This window comes from Athalia rosae, chromosome 8 (assembly GCF_917208135.1).
Source record: "Athalia rosae chromosome 8, iyAthRosa1.1, whole genome shotgun sequence".
Classification (NCBI taxonomy): Eukaryota; Metazoa; Arthropoda; class Insecta; order Hymenoptera; family Athaliidae; genus Athalia; species Athalia rosae.
The window spans coordinates 4526147-4542924 of NC_064033.1; the positions used below are offsets into that span (position 1 = coordinate 4526147).

The 16778-nt window shown below is 40.9% G+C and overlaps 2 protein-coding genes across 4 annotated transcripts in view; one reads left to right on the top strand and one right to left on the bottom strand.

Annotated features, from left to right (window-relative positions):
* The window catches only part of LOC105693254 (DNA ligase 3), a 37042-nt gene that overhangs the window by 19765 nt on the left and 499 nt on the right, over window positions 1-16778 (top strand). Inside the window, exons 4-19 of one of the 3 annotated variants that reach the window (XM_025746483.2) lie at window positions 6640-6878; window positions 7417-7496; window positions 7636-7713; window positions 7801-8005; window positions 9045-9200; window positions 10892-11023; window positions 11109-11188; window positions 11283-11370; window positions 11438-11515; window positions 11670-11793; window positions 11858-11928; window positions 11998-12144; window positions 12630-12841; window positions 12930-13404; window positions 13480-13571; window positions 15559-15649. In XM_025746483.2, the coding sequence (XP_025602268.2) occupies window positions 6640-6878; window positions 7417-7496; window positions 7636-7713; window positions 7801-8005; window positions 9045-9200; window positions 10892-11023; window positions 11109-11188; window positions 11283-11370; window positions 11438-11515; window positions 11670-11793; window positions 11858-11928; window positions 11998-12144; window positions 12630-12841; window positions 12930-13404; window positions 13480-13571; window positions 15559-15649 (2348 nt within the window). The remainder of the gene's footprint in view (window positions 1-6639; window positions 6879-7416; window positions 7497-7635; window positions 7714-7800; window positions 8006-9044; window positions 9201-10891; window positions 11024-11108; window positions 11189-11282; window positions 11371-11437; window positions 11516-11669; window positions 11794-11857; window positions 11929-11997; window positions 12145-12629; window positions 12842-12929; window positions 13405-13479; window positions 13572-15558; window positions 15650-16778) is intronic. The other 2 variants (XM_025746484.2, XM_048659428.1) reach the window with 2 other exon arrangements.
* Window positions 1-16778, bottom strand: part of LOC105693293 — a 63678-nt gene that overhangs the window by 18052 nt on the left and 28848 nt on the right. The gene's annotated exons all lie outside the window — the stretch shown is intronic.

Consider the following 16778-nt stretch of genomic DNA (forward strand, 5'->3'; position numbering starts at 1 on the left):
CTCCTTTCGAAACTCGTTAGCTTTATTTATCACAATGTTTCGGAGTTGAAATTGGATCGCGAGGAGAGTGAATAAAAGAAATCTGCGGAGATAAAATTCCTATATACTATTTCAAAATTTTACGTCGTCAAATTATTTAATGCCTAAATTATATGAAGTTTCTATTTTGAACGATGACACGTTATATGGTATTCGTAATTATCGTTATAACTGTTGTAATCATGTGTGTTAATAATCGTCGAAAAGAAAAGAAAAGAGAAAAAAGAAAAAGAAAAAGAAGCAGAAAAAAAAACTACGTTTCATTTTATATTGAAGTAAAATCAGCAATTATTTCGACTGATATTTGGGCTATTAAAATTGTTAAGAAAAAATGTGTACATATCGTGCGTGTATATGTATATTTATGTGGAGTAAACATAATTTTTATTACTTCAGGGCTGTAATCGGACCGTACAACCGCGAATTATAGTTTCGCCTTTGTTCTCCCCAATTTTCCAACGGTCAATTTTGAATTTTTTGAATTTCCAGTTACTCGGGAGAAAAAAAAAGAAACGGAAGAAAACAAAAATATAATCGCTCGAACGTTTTCGACACTCGAACGAACTTTGTCGCCCGTGCACATGGTACGTTTATTGAAAACCGATTAGGATATTCCGGAAGCTGCGCCCCTGCTAATTAACGACCCGTACTTTGGCCTCAGGCCTTTAAAATGCCGTGATCAAGAACCCCCCCCCCCCCCCCCCCCCCCCCCCGTTTTCCCCCCTTTCTAACCGAATACAATCGCTCGATTTTTATAACGTGCGAAATTCTTCTTCTCATTCTTTTTATTTTCATCTTTTCATTATCGTTCATTTTATTTTATTACGGTTTGAAATTTTTCTTTTCGATTTTTTCTTCCGTTTTTCCGCGCGTACTCTTCGACAATCGCAACGAAGTTTTCATTATCGATATTTGGCGAAAAAGAAAAATTGGATCAAAAAAATGGCAGTTTTATTTTTTCATTTTTCAAACGGAATTGAATAAAATGGAATGCGAATAACGATCATCGCTACGGTATAATACACGTTGCAAAATGTACTTGGAAATAAATGAAAAGAAGAAGAAGAAGAAGAAAAGAATTAGAAAAAATGTCAAATACATATTTCCTTTTTTTGGTTTTTTGTCTATCTATTCAAGCAAATGTTCTTCAACGTATCGTACCGTATCACATTTCATGTATACTATCTATCTTGTAGTCGATGCATAAAATTATGCTAGGTATTACATTGCACGTGACGTTCGGATTTTAATCTCAATCATTACAATGTAACATCGCTATGTACCTACGTACAGTAAATATGTACATACGTACCGTATATACGATACACAGCGATTTAATTGGCAACGTATGATCTTCAATTGAAATTGATTTCATTGGTTTTTGTTTTCAATTATTTTATTTTTATCCTTTCGTTATTTTTTCTACTTATTTTTTTTTTTTTCTTTCCCCCCCTCTCTTCTCATCATCGTCATTAATAATCGCGACAAATTGCAGACGTAGAAATCGTAGAACGTCTACAGTTATTACAATATTGAGTCTGAAAAAAATTAACACACGAGGTACGCACGTACACATACTCATACACAATTGGAACGACATTTTTGAGGAATAAAAAATCAATAAAACCGTGAGAATTTCAATAAAAAAAAAAAAAAATCAAAAACGATTCAAACTGCTTGGCACGATTAAAACCAACGTTCGTTTCATGTCCTACTCGTATATTACAGGGCGTTTCGAAATTAAACGCAAAATTTTTTAGGGCATAACGCGTCGGACTCGCGCGGGTGTGTAGGAACGGAACATCCCACGGGACAAAAAAAAAAATTGAGTAAGAAAATAAGTTAACAAAGAAAAAAAAGAAAAGATGCAAAAGGGAACGAGAAGACGGGGGGGGTCGGTCGTACGTGAATATATTCGAAAGTTCGAAAAGCTTTCGCGCCGTGAATTTCGCGCGCGTTGCGCGTCGTACGTTCGCAGCAACAGGTACGTTAATAAAACTCGAGAAAACTTTTCAACACTCCCGAGATTTCCCGTTCCGCATATTTTATGTACGCACGCACATACGTCAAAGGGTTTCCGCGGAAAAATTTCAACGGCCGGGCCGCCGTTTTTCCCGGACGAGAAAAATCACCGCTCGCCTAGGCGTGTGGGAAATAATAGGAGAGAAAAAAATACAGGAGAAAAGGAGCGGCGAAAAACGAAGGAGACCGAAAATTTGACTAAATAAATTTTCAAAAAAACAGTTGCCCTTCACGGGGTGAAAAAAATTAGGTGCACGTTGTGCTGCAGACAAGGCGGAACTTATACGTCACACGTTTTTTTTTTTTTTGTTTTTTTTTTTTGGGGGAATTCGAAATTAATTTATTAAAAAAGTTTTTTAATTTTCGCACATAGCGAAGCTAGCGCGGAGTTTTGGCCCCTTCGCCTTTCGACGATTGTTTCCTTTTTTGTGAGCGCGTTTTTTTTTTTCCCTTTTTTTTTTAAATCCGACCGTAGCTCGTACGAATCGTCAGACGACTCGGGGCCGAATTATTGCCCAGACGCTCGTAAAAATTGCGTTGTACAAAGATCTCGGTCTGTAAGTGGGACACAAGCTAAGAGCATCCATCACTTCAGATATACATATTATACGTGGAGTGTATCCGCCGCCGCCGCCGCTTCTGCTTCTGTTTCATTTGCCTCCAATTCCGCGGTATCGAATCTGCGATACGTAGAACGTTTTAGAATTACCGAGAATCCTTCCGAACGAATCGTCGTACACCGTCGTCGTCGTCGTCGTCGTCGTCGTCATCGTAGACAATTGCGTCTACTATTCGCGTTATAAATAATAAATCCGCGTTACGAATCGCTGTACTTTTTTTTTTTTTCTTCCATTTTTCAATTCTCAATCATCAATTAATATATGCGATCGATAAATACGACGCGTTTCACCTCCTACAAATCTACATTAATTCCCATTCGATTCTGCAAAACGAAACGTCCTTTGGTTTTGTGTTTTTTTTTTTTTTTTAATTTTTTCTCTGTCCATTCTTTTTCTTCAACACGGATCCGAGCAATTAGAACAAAATGAAACGACGGGGGAAACAAAAAAAAACAAAAAAAAACGAACTTATTCGTCTCGATATATTTCTGGTCGATTTGTTGATTTTAAGTGGCCTGCTGCAGCATATTTTGGCCATCGTTTAACGAAACAATAACGCGTGATTTTCCTTTGTCGAAATGAAAATTTCATTTCGAAATGTATCTACTATCAGTATACACCTGTAGTGACGTAATTAAACGCTTCGATGGTCATAGGATACTGTAATATACAAAATATAAACGGCCCGATTAAAATTTCACGCCACTTATCTTCGCGATATCCAAAAAAATAAAAAATGAAAAATAAAAATAAAGTAAAATAAAATCGTGGAAGAAGCGAAAAAACCAGAAGCAAATTGCACGGTGAGAGACGAAAGGAAATGAAGCGAAAAAATTAACAGAAAAAACTTCATTAAAAACGGTGACAAGAATGAATGAAATTTTCAAATCCTTGATGATGTTTGAAGTCCTTTTCGATAACGAAAAAACCAAAAAAAAGGTTTACAAAATTTTCGGAGTAGGTATCCATCTGATTTTGATCGAATGTATATTACGCTACATATGTATAAAAAATTGTAATACGCAATACACTTATAACGTACTGTACACTGACGAAACTCCGTTGTAAAATTGCCAGTGAATCAATTATCAATTGTGGATGAGAAGAGAAGAAAAAATTTAGATGAAAAAAAAGAATCTTCTCTATGCTCATTGCTTATAACACAGAAACGAATGATAGAAATTTAGAACAAATTTGCGAGGGGGGGGGGAGGGTAAAAAGTTTTCGCAAAACGGTGCCAAATATTGTCACGCTCTAATTATCAAGAACGACGTACATTATACCCGCGAATTTTTCTGCGATTGTGTGTACGCACGCGATGTCAAACGTAATTGCGCAATTTTTTTTTTTTTGTTTTCCCCTAATTTATTAATTAATTGATTAATATTTTTTTATTACTATTCCGTGGAAGCTACGCGAATAACGCGACAGTAGATCGTGGATTTTTACGACGGCGCGCTCCAATTAAATCGGAGATGACCCGGTGTCCACGAATTTCTTCTTCTTCTTCATCTTCATCTTCTATTCTTTTTTCTTTCACTTCCTCTTGTTCTTTTATTGGATTTTTTTTTCATTGTAATTTTTTAGAAAAAATTTCCTACTCCTTCTCAGCTCTTGCATTGCAATACATGTTAAAGGAGAATAAAACGGGCGCAAAAAATATAAAATATACATTACATATGTACGACATATGTACCTGTGACCCAACGACGTTTGTGTGTAGGCGTGAAAAATAATATCATGTAGGTAGCATACACAGATGTATATCAAATTACATATATATATATATATATATGCTTTTCACGTGTATGTACGATTATTTATTTATTCGTCAAATTACGTTCACCGTATAAATATTCTTATTTTTTGCATTTTTTTCAAAGCGTCAGTATTTTAAAATCGATATTACATATCCCGACATCGTTGTACGGAATTTGAAAAAAAAAAAAAAAAAAAAAATTATATACTTATGTAGATACATAGATACGTATAATAGTACATAGGAAAACAGACCGTGACCCCACGACTAACCCGCGTACTATTATAGTAAAAAAATATGTACATAGCGCACGTATATAAATTACAAAGATTTCTATGTAAACGCGTAAATTAGTTCTTGCTCGAAAAGAAAGAAAGAAAGAAAGAAAGAAAGAAAGAAAGAAAAGTTTAATTAAATCAAATTGTTGAGACAAAAAAAAAAATTATACAGCCATGTACTACCAATCCGCGTGTCATAATTTCGACTAGATTCTGATTGTTAATTTACCGACACAAAGGTATATTTTTTTCCTTCGAAATAACACACTGTACTATGACGATATGTATGGATATCGAAGCATATAACGTGTATCCAGATAATCTACTATATTTAGATTTGATTAATCGTACGTTTATTTGATATTCTTCAGGGACGACGATTGCGTTTATTGTTTACACGCTATGATTTATAATAGCGAGTTTATTAATGAAAACGATATTCGCGAGTATATTATTTTACATAACGTATACACAACTCCGCATACGTGTAACGTACACCTATGTACATCTCCACGACATGAGTCAACGACACGCGTGAACCGAATTGGGGAAAAAAAAATCAAAAAATCGAGTGCCTCGAAACGTACCTTTTTTTTCCCTTTCTATGTGAAAAAGGAAAAAAAAAATCACAAACCGCTCGACAAAACTTACGACTACGCATCCGATACACGCGAGATATCGTCAAGAGCTGGAACAATTATTTTGCTAAAAAAAAAAAAACAAAATACAATCTCTCAAAACTAATAAAAAAAAAAAAAAAGAACAAGAAGGGAATCGACGATACGCACGCGAATGACATTTCGCGTGGTCGCTCTACGTTGTATCGCTTAGGTCCCAAGCGGTCTGCACGAGCCGATTCTTTATCGCGGAAAACATTTTCATTTTTTACCATTAAACGTATGTATACGGGGTGTCTCCGAACCAGACGTAAAAATCCTAAGGGGTGACATTGAAATCGGAATTTTTCACGGGAAAAACCGACTCGAAAGCCGATCCGTTTCGGAACAACTGTAGAGGGTCGTGTTACGGGCGCCTGAAAACCGATCTTTGGAGAGAGAAAAGAAAAAAAATTCATCGCTGTTTCAAAAAACGGTCGATCCAAAAAACGACGGATTTGTGTAGTCCGAAATTTCTGTTCGAAGTTTTTTTCGACGGTCGTCCAGGGTTGAAAAGTGAAAAATTATAAAGCTAGTGCCGTTGATCGGGGTGTTCAAAAATGTTCATCGCAGTCGACCGGATATCGCGCGGTTTTCGATTTTGAAAAAACTTTCGATACCTCGTTCGGATAATTTCGTGTTTGGCATATTTTCCATTTTTTTTCATCGATTCTTTCGTTCGGACGGTTTGACGGCGGACGAACGTACGATATTGGCGTAATCGTCGGTTACAATAATTAAGACGGCAGCAGCCTACAAGTCTGCCAGCTCCGACGCTGACCTTTCCTTTTCCTTTCCTCCGGACCCTCTGGGCCCGCGCGGTCCACTCCGTACGTGTATGTATGTATGTAATACACGTTATTGAATATAATTATTAACGATAAGAATTTTTACTTATCGCTTTATATCGTTCGGAAATTTTCCATCGCTCAAATAACGCGAATAAACTTTACTCGCGCTCCGAACCGTTTACAGTGTAACGGGCGGCTCGTCAACCTCAAAGTTATTCATTATTTCAGATACGATATCCAGAGAGCCGACGTTCGTTCATTCATCATTTATTATTATTATTCTTTTTTTCTTCCCTCTCTCTCCTCGCGACATTTTTTTGGGCTTTCGAAGAGCCAATTCTTTTTTTTTTCATCGAGACACGAATATAAAATTGTCCACTTCGAAGCGAATTGGGGTTGTTTTTTTTTTTTTTGGTTTTTTTTTTACTTTGTTGCAAGATAATTTTCAAATTTTCGACTCGCCATTTTTTCAAGACGGATTCAAGAGCGACGTGATACTCTGGTGCAAGATGCTCCTGCCCGGAATAACTAAGAGAATTTACAACCTGCAGAGCAAGCAGTTGATAAAATTGTTCAGCCGGTTGTTCAACAAGGACGAGGACGACATGTTGGAACACCTCGAACAGGGCGACGTTGCGGAAACGATTCAAATATTTTTTGAAAAAAGTTCGCTAGTCCAACCGAGCAAGACCAGCGACCTCACGATCCAGGAGGTGAGAATCCCGACGTTTTCGAACCATTTTTTTTATTTTTCTAATTTTTTATCTTCTGCTTCTGATAATTAAAATAAGACGGAAGAAAATTTCCTCGCGCGGAGTTAACGTACCCGCGTAGAGTGTCGTCGGCTGCTGTATTTGCATGCAATTATGTAAACGATATCGATAATAGAATTCTGATAAGGAAATCGGAGCGAGGAGACTCGAATTTGTCGTTTGCGTCGCGCGGATTGGATCGTCGCCGCGGAAATGCGAATTTCGCAAAATTGGAAACCTATAATTTTACGTTCGACTGTGCGCGGTGAGCACGCCGGTCGTTCCGTTCGCGGATAATCTGGGTAAATTTTCCAAAGATGAAAAAAAACCTCAGATTTACCGAGGCGCAAAAAATTCCCAAAACGTGTACAATCGATATTCGCCATGAATCGCATCGTCCTCGGACCCTTGAGGGGGTTGGAAAAAAATTCATCGATTTCGAAAAATGTTCGCTCGCATAAATTTTGAGTATCATGAATTGTTCACGTTGTTTCTCCAGGTCGACGAATTTCTCGAGAAACTTTCCAGGCTAACCAAGGAAGACGAGCAGACGCAGCACTTGAAATCCATACTAGTCAGGTGAGTTTTGAAACTTCGCCTATCCGTATCGATATCATTGCAGGGGAGGAGGAGGGGGGGGGGGGGGTGGATACGCGACACCAAAAATTTACTATACACACACACACTCGTCGAAATTGTACAAATTTCAATTATTCAGATGCACAGCCAACGATCTCAAGATGATAATAAGACTGGTGAAACACGATCTCCGAATTACGGCGGGACCGAAACACATGTGAGCCTGCATATCTACGTTTTTTTTGGCAAAAAAAAATTTCATTGAACAAAACGAGAAATTGATAAAATCAACTATTATCCGCAGTCTGGACGCGATCCACGAGGACGCTTACGAGGCCTTCCAAGCGTCCAGGGATCTCGAATCGGTTGTCGCGAGATTCGTCAAACGATCCGGAAATACGGAGAATAATATCACTACCGACCATCCGGATGGCGAAGATCGAAAAAAACCGACGGTATCCGGTAGCAAAATAGGAATCTCGTTAATGACGCCCGTTCTCCCGATGTTGGTGAGTATCGAATTTTCGATCAACCGCTTTCTTTTTTTGCTCTATCTTTTTTTTTCTTCTTTTTTTTATCTCCACTCCACAGCTGAAACGATTTCCGAACGAACGCCCACAGTTTCGTCATCGTCCTCGTCGCGTCGCGTTGTCGTCATTTGCCATCCGACGTATTTCGCAATAAACTGTAATACAACGTTGCGAATTCGCATTGTCATTTTTTTTGCTATACTTTCAAATTTCCACAAAAAAAAAAACTACCCTTCGAATTCGAAGGGAAAATGTATGGCAATCGTCGATCTCGTCTGATTGAAAATATTTTCAGATTTTTCGAAAGACTGAGCGTGTTCCAAAAATTTTTCAAATTTCTATCACCCTCTCTAATTTTTTTTTTTTTTTGTTTTTCGTTATTTATTCCGATCTCAAACCGATACACGCACGGAATAAAAAACGAGGGAAGGGGTGAAAAGAAAGAAAGAAAGAAAGAAAAAAAAAGAAAAAAAGCAACTAAAACGAAATTCGTCGAAATAGAAAAGGAAAAACCGAATAATTCGCTCAATCGATCCGTACGACGCGTCGAAATACTGAACGGAAAATCGTTTCCGGTTCACTTTGAGGTCGCGAATACAGATCGCGAATTTTATTGTTCGCAGCTCCGGGTACCCCACAGATATAGAAAAGGGGGTCGTCAACAATGACCAATCGACGGACCCCTACTGTCCTCCAACGTATCAATATATTTATACATAAATTTTTTTCGAAATTCTGAAAAACAAATAGAAAAAAATTTTCTTCCAACACCCCCGTACCGTACGCGCGTGAACGGTATCGAGAGCAGTAACGTCCTAACCGACATTTTTGAAACATGAAAAACGAAAATAAAAGTAAAAAAAAACGCGAGGTCGATTTTATTCTTTTTCTCGAGGACGTGGGCCCGCGCGTCGCTTTTTCGAAGTACGTAGTTTTTAAAAAAAAAAAAAAAAAAAAAAAAAAATTGACAAATATTTTTCGTTCCACGTTCAAAACACGATCGTCGTCGTCTGCGCAGGCGGAGGCTTGCAAATCGGTGGCTATGGCGATGAAAAAATGTCCGAAGGGTATGCTGTCGGAGATAAAGTACGACGGTGAGCGTGTCCAGGTCCACAAACGTGGTGAAGAGTTCCGGTACTTCAGTCGTTCACTGAAACCCGTGATGCCGCACAAGGTGGGTATAGAACGTAGCGATTCGACGCTCGGCGGTACGAGGACCTCGAGGTATTCCAGTGAAAATATTTGCACGGAGAGCAGAGCTGCAGCGGAGGGACCCACCACCTTTGTCCGTTCTTACCTCCGAACCGGCCCGCCCCCCCCGAGTACCTTTGACGCGATCCCTCTGTAGTTCGACCTCCACTCCAAATCTCAGGCCGAAAAATCGTCACCCTTGACCCCGGAGACGACCGGGGGACCGAACGCGCCCACGCGACCCAAACCCCAAAAAAAGTGGAAGAAGATTCGATTTTTTTTGGAAAATTTTTTCGACGACCTCCGTTCGGACTTTTCGTTTCCTCCGAATGGCGGGTGTTTTTATAAACGTCGGGTAAAAAATAGCCGATTATAGATTCTCGGAAACGTAGGCGATAAATATTTCCATTGATTATTTATCGATTGCAATACCGTCTATCGAGGCGCGTTCGCACCGACCGATCCGCGTCCTATAATTACAAAGATTATATCTGGGTTGAAACGAACCGAGCGACGTCGTCGTAAAAGCGACGTAGAGAATTTTGATTCTCCAACTTTTATGCGCGTGAAAAAAAAAATTTTACAACCGAAATTCCTGCAGTTTCGTCGATCGCAAGGCTATAATTCTATAAACAGACGTTGGCCGTCCGCATCGCCCGGAATCGTGAGGAGAAAAAAAAAAAATGAAAAAAAAGAAACGAAGAAACCAAACTTTCGAATTCTTCTTCTCGCACAGGTGAATAACGTCGGAGGGGTTGGGGATAATTCTTTTTTTTTTTTTTCTCGGTATTTTCGATCGGATTACGAATGTTATAATCTGCGAAAATGCAGGCGCGGCGTGCCTTCTGGTTGGTCGGTCGGTCGGTTCGAGCGTATATCCCTTAATTGGTTAGAATTCGCGGCAGTGACGCGTGAGGATCGGAGAGAGCATTGTTAAACGTGCGTGGGAGTTTAACGTACGGGAGTTCGGGTAGAGTGGCCACGTATTTTGGCGCCATTAGCAATGTATCTCCCCCGAGCCTTTCGGGGGGGGGGGGGGGGGGGCCCCTTTACAACCCTTCCACTTATTTCCACCTTCGACCGCCACCTTTCCTTTAATTCAACCTGCAAACACCGAGAACTTTTACTATTCGCATAAATTAACCAAGACGAACAACTGCACCTTCGTATGTAATGTTTTCAAGAATCGCGGAGATTATCCGGGGCCGTTTCATCCCCCTCCCCCGCGAAAAGCTTCAACCCCTCTCGTTATTCCGTCTCTGTCTTTCGCGAGCGCCCTTTGCACGCGGCCCGAAGGGTTCCGTACACCGAATTTATAACCCACCCTTACTTACCCGGAGGGTCGAGAACGCGGAGTCTGTATGTACCTACGTTAAATTTCGAATGCCGAATCCAAATTCTACATCCCCCCGTCCCCCCCCCTCCACCCCCTCGTACGACGCGATACGCTCGTACAAACATTCGATTTGCTTCTTCGAAAATTCAGAATATCCTACGTCACATCTAGCATTTTTTTCTCAGGGTAAAAAATATATTTTCAGAACAGTCGATGATCGATTCGAAATCGTTCGAGTCAATCTTTTCGAAAAGGGTTTCTTTCCATTTTTTTTTCAATATTGTTACTAAATATTTGAACTTACGAGGGACATTTTTTTCATCATTTCGGTTTTCCAGGTAAATCATTTCAAGGATTATATACCCAAGGCGTTTCCGGGTGGGGATGATTTGATACTGGACACCGAGGTCCTGATGATCGACACGAATACCGGAAAACCTTTGCCGTTCGGATCGTTGGGAGTTCACAAGGTAATTGAAATTTTTCTATTTTTCTTTCAACCTCAGAATTTTTGTTTCCATATTTTTGAATTTTCATTTTACTCGAAATTTTCAGAAAGCTGAATTCAAAGACGCGAACGTCTGCCTGTTCGTCTTCGACTGTCTCTATTACAACGGCGAACCGTTGATGGAAAAGTAAATTTTTTACGGAACGAAAAAAAAAAAAAACGTCATTCGCTCCAACGATTTTTGGCGAAATATCCCGATTGAATCTTGAAATTTTTTTTAGATCGATGCAAAAACGACGACAGATCCTCAAGGACAAAATGACGGTGATACCGAATCGGATAATGTTATCGGAAGTGGAGGAGGTTCAGGTACGTTATTTTTGTCTAAAAGAAAAAAGGACTCGACTAAAACTTCTTTCTCTCTTTTTCCCACAAGGATCCGAAGGACTTGGCCAACATGATAGCGAAGGTCATAAAACTCGGACTGGAAGGTCTGGTTCTGAAGGACGTTACGGTTGGTGAAAAAGAAAATCAACAGAAAAAAAAAAAAAAAAAAAACTAAATTAAAATAAATCGAAGAGTCGATAATATTTTCAATATTTCGCGTTTGTCGCCTACGGTGTTACCGACCGTTCTTCATTTATTTAACCGAAAATTTATCGACACAGGGCAAATACGAGCCGGGAAAAAGACATTGGTTAAAGGTAAAGAAGGACTATCTACTGGAGGGTGCGATGGCGGATACTGCAGATCTGGTTGTACTCGGCGCGTGGTACGGAACGGGAAAAAAGGGTGAGAAATTTCATTCGAATCCGAAGTGAGATACAAAAGCGATTGAAAAATTTCGAAACCGCAGGTGGCATGAAGTCCGTTTTTTTGATGGGCTGTTACGACGAGGATAAGGATCGTTGGGTGACGGTGACGAAGGTAAAATAAAGCAGCGAATATCGGCAGACGTTTTTTGTCGGATCCGAAAAGCACGCCAATTTTTCGCAGGTGCACACCGGCCACGACGACGCGACGCTCGCCCGACTTCAGGGCGAATTGGAGATGGATAAGATCGCAAAGGACGTTAATCTGAAGCCCCGATGGCTTCACGCTAACAAACCGATGGTTCCGGACTTCGTCGCCAAGGACCCGAAGGTAAAAAAAAGGACGAAGAAAGTTCACAAAACTCGCGCCCTTTTCGATTCTTTGAACAAAAGGTCGGGTGATAATTTTCGCCCTTATTTCCCTCGGGAAATTCCGAGTCACTCGCCCGACGATCGACCCCATTGAACGTTGATCGGTATAAATAATCAACGAAGATGCTAATTTCATTCGATTCCGGCAAAGTTGAAAATCGAAATAATCAATTAATTATCTGATGAATCGGGGCGCGATCAATCGAACAAACCTCGTGCCCCCACAGATCGCGTTCGCGTAACCGAGTCATTTTTTCACTTTCGGCAACGGAAATTCAAAAACTCCAATCGACATTTTTCGACCTCGTAGGGGCGCTTCCGATAACCGGAAATGTGAAACCGATCAATAATTCGTAAAAAAAAAAAACCCATCGCCGAATCCAGCGTAAAAAAAGAAAAAAGGATAAAAAAGGAAAACGGACAACGGCGTTAATCGATTTTCAGAAACAACCAGTTTGGGAGATAACAGGGGCAGAATTCACGAATCAGGGTGTCCACACGGCCGACGGTATAAGCATCCGATTTCCCCGCGTCACTCGCATCCGGGACGACAAGGACTGGAGGAGCGCAACGTCCTTGAAAGAACTGCGGGTATTGTTCGGGAGGAGTTCGGATTCGGTGGACGTTGATTTGCTACTTGGAAATGCCGGATCGAGGTAATAACAACCTGCGGGGTTCATTAAAATGAAGGATACTGGGTGAAAAACCGCGTATCGAACCGACCCCAATCGTTCGCGATTCCAGCCCTCCGACCAAACAGCGAACTTTGGAGGCGATGTTGAGGCCGGCGAGGTCCGAAAATTCCGACGATTCGTCGGTCGGGAACAAAGCCGACGAATCGGAAGATTCCCCGGCCCGAAGCGATCGAAAACCGTCATTGAAACCGAGCGGTGGCCGCGACGAGATAGACGCGAAAAAAAATGGCTTCGCCAGGGGCGCAGCTACCGGAAACGCGGGACGACGTTCCGACGTCGACGAGGAGGATCGTCCGGTCGAGGGGGCCGGGAGGAGGGAGGCGACCGATGAAAACCGCGAGGATCGTCGTCGGCGGAGCGAATCGAAGCGAAAAATCGAAAACGACCCAGGCGACGACGACCCCCGTACGCTGCCGTCGACGTCGACGTCGACGACGTTGGAAACCGTGGGGCGAATCGACACCAAGCGAAGAAAACTAACGACCGGATCCCCGGAAACCGGCGACGAACGGCGCGCGAAAAATGTGAGAAAAATTAACGATCGAGTCGATCGAATTTCTCTCGTTCCCCTATTCATTCGGGTTTTCACGTTGTTTCAGAAGACCGAGGAACCCTTCGATAACGTTCGGGTGGCTTTGGCGGAGGACATCGACAAGGACGACGAGAAAACGCTCTCCGTTATCCTCACCAGGTATCCTTTGAAGCCGCAAAAACGGAAATGCATATTTTCGTCACGCGTTTCCACCGGATCCTCGTGGAAAAAATTCATTCGCCCGGTTTTTTACGAGGTGTAACGAGCGTGAGGGAAATCTGCCGCGAAGCGGACGAGCGAAAACCGATATTAGCTTTTGACAAAGGGTGTGGAAAACGGGAAACGAAGAGGGAGGGAAAAAAGAGAGAGAGGTAAAGATTCGAAAAAATGAGAGATTTCAGACGCGCTCCCACAGCCCCATTGTCTCCCAAAATTCTACCGCCGCGATTGGCCCTTGGCGTTCTCGCCCGGAATCTGGTCTCATCATCTCTGATCGAAAGATTGGGCGTTCCGCACCGCGAAAATGGGTGAAGAGAACCGCCCGTAAGTATGGGTACGGGTATTTCGGGGTTCGACCGACTCCGGCGTTGATTTCTCCTCTTTTTTTTTTTCCTCTTCGTTCGAAATTTTTTTCATTTCATTTCGTGATTCCTGCCCCCCTCGTAAGCCGTCGTTTTTACGTTACGAAATTGGAAGAGTACAAAATTTTTTATCACAACAATTTCGTCGCCCAAAAAGCTCCGATGTACTCGGGTTTACATTTTTGTCAGTCGGGTCTGACGTCCGCATTTTCGAGACGCGCGTTGACCGCGTCTTACTCAAATCCCGTAAGCCGTTGGCCGGCATTTTCTACCCGCTACGGAATTTACTCGTTTCTCGAAAGATCCGATATCCCCTACGTATTGACAACCTCGAGTTTTCCTCCCGATTATTTTATTTTATTTCGTTCGTTTCAGTTTTTTTATCATTTTTTTTTTTTCTGTCCTATTCCCGCGAATATATCCGACAACCCGACTAAAGTAGTATAGTGTGTACATCTGACAACGACGAGTAAATATCATCTCGACGACCAAAAAAGAAAAAAAACGAAAAATTAACAAAAATCTTGGTATTTAACTTTGATTTTTTTCCGGTCAACCAGCGTTGTGCTAATTACGATTGAATTAATTATTTTCTTTCTCTACACCCCGAGAATTTTCTTTGCTTTTAGGTGTCCGAAGGTTTAAAAGAGAGAGAGAGAGAGAGAGAGAGAGAGAGATTTTTTTTGTGCAAAAGACTCGAGATGGGAAAAATATTATTTTTTTTGAAAACGAACAAAAACGTAACTTACACATTTTCTCGCAAGTATTTACTCGAGTTAATGAAGAAGTATTAAAAAAAAAAAAGAATAAAGAAAAAAAAAACACATACACGAGGGTAATTAACGTTGAATAATTTTCACTCTCCTTGTTCGCGTCAGCTGATCGTGTACCTGGGGTGACCCCAAGAGCCTTTGAAATGAAAAGATAATATTAAAAAACTTGGGGAAAAAAAAAAAAAAAAACGTCAAACTTTGATCTCACGGCGTTTGATTTGAAAAAAGAGAGATAAACAAAATGAGAAGAAAAAAAAAAGACGAGAAAATGATCGCGTATTTGTGTTGAATGAAAATTCTTCGCGTAGATGTTAGATGATATAGGGAGGAATAAGACCGATCGCTCGGAAAATTTTTATTTTTTTTCGAAAAGCTCTTCCTGTTCACGTAACCGAGCTTAAAAGCAGCTTTCGAACCTCTTCAAAAACTTCCACAGCGAGTATCTTCACCGCAGTGTATATTATATCCACTCCGGTAATTACGTCTCGCTTACTTTTCTACAGGGTAGAAAAAAAAAAAAAAACAGGAAATTTTTCCCGACATCCTTATTACCCCGACATCTCGTGTTATACGCGTCCTTTTTTTTCTCTGTTTTTATTCATCTCTTTGTTTCAAATATTTCATTTCATTTCAGTTTTATTTTTTTATCAAAATCGAATTATAACGTCGTCATCGGCTCGTCGCTACCCCTGTCCTCGTGAATTAGCCAATCTTAATTGAACCGAATTTCCGATTCGGAAAAAACGAAAGTAAGAAGAAGAAAAAAAATTCCTTAATCAGTATTATCTCCAGACTCGGAGCCAAAATGTTGAACGAAAATACGGAACATCTGGCGACACACGTTATACATTCCAGTTCGGAAGTACCTTGGACAATAGTAAGAGTGAGTATTGAAAAATTGTTTTTGAAAAGAAAACAGAAAAAAGAAAAAAATAATGGAAAAAAAAAAACTGAATTTCCACAATAATCTTGTAATTGATCGATAAAATTAATCCCTCGCAGTAGTTGATTGACGTGACCGATATCCCGGGGGTGCATAGCGAGCTAATAATATTAAACCTGCGCGCCTTAATCATTATAACGAAGTGTAGTTACAAGGCAAGGTATTCCAATCACCCCGAGGAAATATTTTACCTCGGCGGATAAAATTTGCTCAGAGAGCGAATTAAAAATCGAAGAATTTAGCGGTTGACTCGACATAATTCGCATCCCGTTTCGTCCCTCGCTTCGCTGGCTCGTGGTCGCGTTTTATTCGCGAAGGAACGCAGAAATTTGTTATATTTTTTGAATTCATTCTTTCTAAGAGAGTAAATTTTCCTTCGTTCGAATTTTAAATTTGCAATATTTTTACGCACGCTTTCCTTTCTTCCGATCGAGTGACCGATGTAGTAACTTCGATATATTACACGGAAACTGGTATAAATCAAAATACAATTTCCATACATCCGATTCGCGAAACGATATTAAAATTCGACGTGTGTAATCAATCGACGCGATCGCGATATCGAATTTTCATTAGCGTCGATCATTATACACCGATGTCCCGAATCTACCGTGCGCAATTATCGTCGAAACCGTGACGCGATTCGTTCGTCGACGCGAGTAAAAAACCCGGAATCAAAAATGAAGAAGACCAAAAAAAAAAAAAGGTTTCCTCCAATTTTCATCTCCCCGCGAAAAAACTACACGGATAGTTCGTCAGTCGGCGAGAGGGCGGAGGTTTTCCCGTCCGTGAGATTTCGTCTCGCAAAAGGCGTCTAACGAACAAAACTAATTAAACTAATTAGACCGCCTACTCGCTACGAGCGATCGCTCAGAGATACTCGAGCGTCGCGCGAGCTGACAGACAACCCTCTGGCCTCCGGAAAGCTGAGACGACGACGCGGGCGTCGTCGTCGCGGCAAAGTTAGTTTACCGCCTCCTAGGTGCGCGCGTAACTCCAGGTACAGGTACCGGCAGCTGTAACGTTGTTGCAGCGCGCCGGGTCGTCGAAAATTTAATAGTTCGTCGTT